Source organism: Hyperoodon ampullatus (assembly GCF_949752795.1).
Source record: "Hyperoodon ampullatus genome assembly, chromosome: X".
In the NCBI taxonomy this organism is placed as follows: domain Eukaryota; kingdom Metazoa; phylum Chordata; class Mammalia; order Artiodactyla; family Ziphiidae; genus Hyperoodon; species Hyperoodon ampullatus.
In genome coordinates this window covers 66034368-66042071 of record NC_136913.1, presented here as the reverse complement: position 1 = coordinate 66042071, position 7704 = coordinate 66034368, and the positions used below count along the sequence as shown (strand labels likewise).

The 7704-nt window shown below is 43.4% G+C and overlaps 1 protein-coding gene across 1 annotated transcript; it reads left to right on the top strand.

The window, feature by feature from the left end:
- Positions 1 to 5845: 5845 nt before the first annotated feature.
- Positions 5846 to 7366, top strand: RTL3 (retrotransposon Gag like 3; the record flags this gene model as incomplete). Its single annotated transcript, XM_079727878.1, has 1 exon — positions 5846 to 7366. The coding sequence occupies one exon, from the start codon at positions 5846 to 5848 to the stop codon at positions 7364 to 7366; it is 1521 nt and encodes a 506-aa protein (XP_079584004.1).
- Positions 7367 to 7704: the final 338 nt, after the last annotated feature.

Sequence of the window (7704 nt, the reverse complement as noted above, 5' to 3'; positions counted from 1 at the left end):
TGTAAATTGATACAGCCACAATTTGTCCAGAGGATGAACAGGAAGAAGAGGAACCAATGAGAGACTAGCTGTAGCTGTTTGGACAGGCACATGTCACTCTAATTTTTGATTGATACAAAACTTTTGATACAGCCACTATGCAGGAGAACAGTATGGAGGTTCCTTAAAAAACTAAATGTAGAACTACTATATGACCCAGCAATCCCAATACTGGGCATATACCTCGAGAAAACCATAATTCAAAAAGAGTCATGGGGTTTCCCTGGTGGCACACTGGTTAAGAATCCACCTGCCAGTGCAGGGGACACGGGTTTGAGCCCTGGTCCAGGAAGATCCCACATGCCACAGAGCAATGAAGCCTGTGCGCCACAACTACTGAGCCTGCACACCCTAGAGCCCATGCTGCGCAACAAGAGAAGCCACCGCAATAAGAAGCCCGCACACTGCAACAAAGAGTAGCCCACCGCTCGCCACAACTAGAGAAAGCCCATGCACAGCAACGGAGACCCAACACAGCCAAAAATAACTTAATTAATTAATTAATTTTTAAAAAAAGAGTCATGTACCACAATGTTCATCGCAGCACTATTTGCAATAGCCAGGACATGGACACAACCTAAATGCCCATTGACAGATGAATGGATAAAGCAGATGTGGCACATATATACAATGCAATATTACCCAGCCATAAAAAGGAACGAAATTAAGTTACTTGTAGTGAGGTGGATGGAACTAGAGTCTGTCATACAGAGTGAAGTAAGTCAGAAAGAGAAAAACAAATACCGTATGCTAACGCACATATATAGAATCTAAAAAAACGGTACTGATGAACCTCGTGGCAGGGCAGGAATAAAGACGCAGATGTAGAGAATGGACTTGAAGACACGGGGGTGGGGGGGACGGGGAAGCTGGGATGAACTGAGAGAGTAGCATTGACATATATACACTACCAAATGTAAAATAGATGGCTAGTGGGAAGCTGCTGCATAGCACAGGGAAATCAGCTTGATGCTTTGTGACGACCTAGAGGGGCGGGATAGGGAGAATGGGAAGGAGGCTCAAGAGGGAGGGGATATGGAGATATACATATACATAGAGCTGATTCACTTTGCTGTACAACAGAAGCTAACACAACATTGTAAAGCAATTATACTACAATAAAGATATTAAAAAATAAAAAATAATTAAATTAAATGTTCTCTTTAACTGACCAAAATGTACATATGCTGTTTTTTGAGCATTTTTCTAGGTTTTCTGTGATCTTTCCTTCTTTCCTCCCCTCCCCCTCTCCCTCTGCTTTCCTTCCCACCTCTGTTTACCCCTCCATCTCCCTTTCCCTCTGTCTCTTCTGCCATGCTGATGTCATAAGCTTGGATTTGTCTGCTTTCTGGGTGAACAAGCACTGGCAAATCCCAGAGAGTAGGGCTCCAGGAATTAAAGGAGAGGACAAGATCCTTATAAGAGGGACATCCCCAAGAGTGGGGTTATAGCAAAGGCTCCTTATTCCACTGTTAGGCTGTGATGGTGGTTACTTCAGCCCTTAGCTAGGGCACCCTGGTCAGCACATTGCCAGGATTCAATGAAGCCAGAGCATTGAAATCATTAAGCAAATTTGTTAATGCTAGAAGCCATATTGGGCCAGCCTTATAAGGGAAAAATATATATAGGGCCACCTGAGTGGTGTGATCTAAAGGATGTGAAAATGATATCTCTGTTTCAGGATATCTCTCCCAACAGTAGGGTCTTGAAGGGACTGCAGCCTTTCAGAATACCCTATGAAAATGCAAACACCCCAAGAAAGTTCCTTTTAGAGCTCAGTAATGATTCATTGTCCCAAAATGATAGCTGATCAAGCGAAAAGGCCACCTAAGTATGCAAAGGAAAAGAAATAAAATGAGAAGATAGTAAATATCATAAAAAGAGACGAAGGGGTGACAAATTTTGACTCCAGAGATGTACTGGGGTAAACTCTGTTCCTATTCCATTGCCAGGTTCTTTGGATCCCAGTCACATGAGTAAGGAAGATTCTTGGAAAGCTTTCCAACTTCTAAAGGAATTAAGAATTCCTGTTGCCCCAATGCTGTATAGTCTTGATACAAGAAAAGTTTCAACCTGTACTAAGAAGATAGTGTGTTGAACTTAAAATGCTGCAAGCCTCTAACCATAGGAATAACATGTTGAACAAAACAGACACCAGCGTGGGACTGCCCTCAAGGGGTAGCTGGGCATTGTGCCAGAGGTCTGTGGGGTAACCTGTCCTGTTCACTCTTTCAGGATGGAAGAAGGAGGGGTAGGAGCTTGAGTTGCTTGAAGATGCAGCCTAGCCAGCTTTGAGAAGACCCCAGCAGAAACCTAAAATATTTCAGATTGTACATTGCCAACAAAATAAAATTATGATTCTTAGTGCAATGTACAAAGTAGAATTTCATCCTATTCAAACTTTCCCTTCCCTTTCTCCCTAAGTTAACAATTAACATATGTAGCTTATTAACATAACTGAGCATAACTGTGCAGTTTTTATATCTTTTAAATGGACATTTGTCTTTTTTCCATAAAAATTCATTTGCCAGTTTTTTTTAAAAAAACTCATTTTACTTAAAATGTTTTCATAACCATTCTAAATCTCCATAAATTCCATCATGTTGTGAGCGTAAGGAGAAGGACTAAAGTATAGGAGAAACATGATGAGAGTTTGGATGTAATTACTTTTCTATTCTTACTTGACTAATTCAGGATATTAAAATTACTCTAGGCATTTTGACAAAAGTAAGTGTAGCTCTTCTTTCCACTCAAAATAGAATAATTCTCTATGTTTAGACAGTTTGGAACTTGTACTTAAGGACTTTGAATGTGGTCTTTGCTCCTTAGCAGGGGTGGTGGAGAGGTCCATGCATTTGCCCACTGAATAAATATGTCCGTAGGCAAGGCACTATTCAGTGCTTTAGTCCATGGACTTTTTAAACATCTCTCTTGGCTGCTCCACAATCCCTTTGTTAATCATCTCATCTTCATGCTCAGGTGCCTCCAGTTCTAATTCTAGAGCATTATTTTCTAAACTAAATCATCCATAACCCAGCCAGGAAGAAAAGAAAAGCTCCCGAGTGGTGAAAAATCAAGCTGTAAAATCCATGCACTGTAAATTTCTTCATATGAGAGCCCCTGTTCAGCCCTTACACAATTCTAGCAAGTTTAACTCTCTAGTTTCCCAATTCACAGATGCTTAAAAAGAATAAATTAAAATGATGTTTTTGCTGCTATAGCTGCTTATCATCATAGTCAACCTTCATTGGGTATTACGAGCTGCTAGACACTGTGCTAAGCCTTTTAAATGTATTATTTCATTAAATCTTTGCAATGACTCTATAAAGTTAAATACCACTAATAGCTCCATTTTACAGTTTTATAAGCTGAATTTTATTTTTTATTTAATTTTTTATATAAGCTGAATTTTAGACTAAATTTTAGAAGGACTAAATAATTTGCCAAATTTGCCTATACTTAGTATAGAAAGGTATATAGTTAACAGCGTGGAGGGCTATATGACAGTTTCATAGCAAAAGGGTAGAAAAATACAAAATGAAAAAAAATTACAAGAAGTTGGAAAGTATAGCAATTTGGAGGTATTTAATTTGGAGACTGGCCACTTTATACCTCTCAATAGCTTTCAGAAGGCAACATGGTGTTAAACACAGTAAAGGAGCTGGTTTGTGTATGTATGAGCCCAAACCATTAAAAAATAAATTAAATTACACTCAAAGTAATCTACTTAAGAATGGAGAAATAAGTGTAATGCATTCTATAAATATTTATCAGATTTTTTTAAATTGGTAAGGTAAATATCAACTGTGTGTTTTGGATTCTCAAAGGGAAGGCTCCAGTTATCTAAAAAATTCACATAACCAGAACACATTATTTCCTGATGATGGTGGTATTTTTATGTGTGTTGTGTTTTTAAAGAATAGAACAACAAAAGGAAGGGAGGTAATATCATTTGATTTGCAAAAGGTTTTACTTTTCTTTTCAAAGCCTCTGCATTAAGGTTCAGCTTGTCCAGTCTGTCAGTTTGCTGTGGTTTGGGCATATTCCATCACCAGGATTTATCCCATTATGCTGATTAATGTAGAACTGACCATTTTTAAAGGAGACTTTGGACCATGAATAACCTGATGTGTGATTTGATTTGGCCAGAGACAGTTCCTAACCGCACTCCTTACTAGGACAAAAATGAGTCTTACTTGAAATGGCCACATGGCCCATGCCCAGGGTGTGACTGTGATTTGTCATGAGAAGAGAAGGTGAGGTCTTGAGCAAGGTCATTTCTCAAGAGGCCAGCCCTTAGTGGGATACCCGTGTGCTGCCTAGAACACCTGAGTGGCTCAGGGAAGGATGAGAACCCTGGGCCAAGACATTCAGAAGGAGCCAGGGACTCTGCAAGACTGTTACAAGAACCTTTCAACAAAGTTGACCTCCTCTAAAATCTTACCCTATGATACTTTGTCTAGATCTGTCCATGGTAAAATTCCCAAGAAAACATTGCAGGGAGGGACCCTAGGGACTGAGTAGGTGGGTGGGGGAAGGGACTAAGGTGCTGCAGGCTGCTCTCTGAGTAAGAATTAAACAAACAGCCCAGTGTGGATAGAGTGATAGGAGGTTACATTAGACAGACAAAAAAAAAATAAAGTCCCAAACCACTGTGGTCATTCAGAAATGTTTGCAACTTTTCACAAGGGCAGTGGCATTACTCCCAATTTCCTGGCCAAATATTTATTAAAGTAACCAAGGGCTGAGTACATGAGGCAGCCTCACATGGGCACAACATCCTACTTTCCTTGCTGCTCTAAACTGAGAGGTACTGTCAAAAAAAACTCTTCCACACTCGAAATAGCTACGTTACAGAGGAGAGTTGGAACGTGTTCTGGGAGTGGGTGTGTTTGTTTGAGTTCAGTGTATGCAGAAAAGGCAAGCCTCCACAGCCATTCACACACTTCCCTTCTCAGCGATGGGTACACAGACAGCCGAGCTCCTGGACTAAGTCTCTGAATGGTAATGTACATTTATAAAGATTATTTTCTTAACTATTTTGAGGCATTTTATAAATAATGTGCATGTGTCTGCTGAGCGCATATATATATTTTGTCAACTTTTGCTTGTTTTCTCCTGAGGCTGCTCTTGTGTGGTTACTTATGTGGTATGATTTCTGAGGTGTCAGAAAGAGCTCCCCCCTACCTCCTACCCCAGCCACCCAAAAATATCTCTTGGGTTGGCCCACCACAGAACTTAAAATCCCCACATTGCTCAAACATTTGATTTAGTCATTGAAAGCAGCTGTTAAAATCCAAGTGTTACATTGGGATATTAGGCAGACTTTAGAAATTAAAGACTATATAAAACAGGAAAAAATATGGAGAAATTGCTTCTAATATAATGCTCACTTTCAAAAGAAAAATGCAAAATAAATACACAGATCTGATCAGATGCTGTTCTTAAAATGTCATGGGGTCAGAGCCAGCATATATGACCCAGTTCATGATATGAGCCTATAGTAAAAGAAATCCAGCACTGCTGGGCAAGTTTTGTCATGATTTATTTTGACTGAGTGCTTTCCACAGTTTCTGATCCTCAGATCCCACTCTCTTCACAGTGTATCTGACACCTCCCTTTGCTGAGCTCCGGGGGCTCACAGTGACCTCCTGTTAATCAACCTTGGTGGGGCCCAAATCCCCACTTTCTGGAAAACTCAAGGAGCCTGACATCTGCCTGTGAGGAGCTTTTAGAAAGACCTCACAAGCACTCACCCACTCTCTCTTGGCAGCAAACTGCCAAACCAAGTCCATTTCCTCAAAAGATGGTGGAGGACTTAGCAGCCTCCTATATTGCTCTGAAATTGGAGAATGAAATTCTGCAGGCTCAAGTGCAGCGGCTGATGGAGGAAAATGCTGCCTTGCAGTCCCAGATCCCAGAGCTCCAGAAGTCCCAAGCAGCCAAAGAGGATGAACCACTCCAGAAACCCTCAGAGGCCCAGGAGACCCAGAGACCCCCAGAGACCCTGGATTTCCCAGCAGCCTTGGAACCCCAAGAGCCCCCAGAGGTCAAGGAGCCCCAGAAGCCCAGAGAGTCTCAGGACCTCCCATCCTGGGAGCCCCCAGCAGCCCAGGAGCCCCAGAAATCCTTGGAGCCCCCAGCAGATCCAGAGTCCCTGGAGCCCCCAGGAACCCAGGATCCCCAGGCACCTCCAATGGTCCACGAGCTCGCAGGAGCCTGGGAATCCCATAAGCCCTCAGAGGCCAAGGAGCCTCAGAAGCTCCCAATGGCCCAGGAGGTCCAGAAGCCCACAGAATTCAAGGAGGTTCAGGATGCCCCAGCAGGCCAGGGGACCCAGAATTCAGAGCTCCAGGATCCCCCAAATGCCCAGGAGCTCCAGGAGGCACCAAAATGCCAGGACACATCAACACACCTGGAGTCCCTTGAGTTTCTTGCCCCCCAGGAGCTCCAGGATCCTTCAGATGCCCAGGAGTTCCTAGGACTCTTAACACCCAAGGAGTCCCTGGACAGCCTAACAGCTGCTGAAACATCAGCAGCTTCAGAGTTTCCACAGTCTTCCAATAGGTTAGAGGCTGAAACTTTCCCTCTAGAATACCCTTTAGCCTTCAATGGGGATGCCCAGAAGCTTCCTGAGTTTCTGGTTCAATTGAATAGCTACATGAGAGTCAGAGGGCACCTGTATCCCACTGAAGCAGCTCTGGTAAGCTTTGTTGGCAACCGCTTCTCAGGTGAAGCAGGAAAGTGGTTCCAGCCCTTAGTAGATATCCAAAGTCCCTTGCTGGAGCAATTTGAAAGTTTCATACAAGTGCTCCAGGATACTTTTGACAATCCAGAAAACATGGAAGATGCCAACCACCGCATCCGTAAGCTCTGCCAAGGGAAGGACCATGTCCACCAGTATGCGACCCACTTCCACATCATCGCTCAAGAGCTAAACTGGGATGAAAGCACTCTCTGCATCCAATTTCAGGAAGGGCTTGCCAGTTCTATCCGAGATGAACTGTCTCGCACAAACCCAGCCACCAACCTATCTGATCTGATCGCCCAATGCATCACGCTAGAAGAGAAGTTAAGTGGTAAGCCTGATCTAAGTCCACAACAGGCAAGTCCCTCTCAGGAGAAAGCTGGGTTTGATAGTCCACCAGCTGAAAACCAGCCTGTGCAGGCTTCAAGCAATCGCCCACACCTCAGTGAAGCTGAACGAGTCCGCCGCCGTGAAGGCCACTTGTGCCTCTACTGTGGTTATCCTGGTCATTTTGCCAGAGATTGCCCTGTCAAGCCTCATCGTGCCCAGCAGGCGGGAAACATCGAGGCCCGGCGGTAAGGGGGAACCCGGGCGGGCCAATCTACAAATATGCCTCCCCCTCACTTCCAATATCCATGTCTCGTACTCTATGGCTTACTGTTGAAATCCGACTGGGAAGACGACAGTTTTTCGAGCAAGCGATGGTGGATTCAGGCTCCTACAGAAACAGCATTGACCATTCTGTGGTTCTTCGAGAGAAGCTGCCCATCCGCAATAACATCTTTCCTCTGATGCTCGAAACCGTAGATGGCCGTCCGTTGATTAATGGACCCATAACCAAGGAAACACCACCTGTTGAAGTTAAAATTGGAAACCACATTGAAGAGCTCCAGTTTGACATTATTCATGCGCCAAGG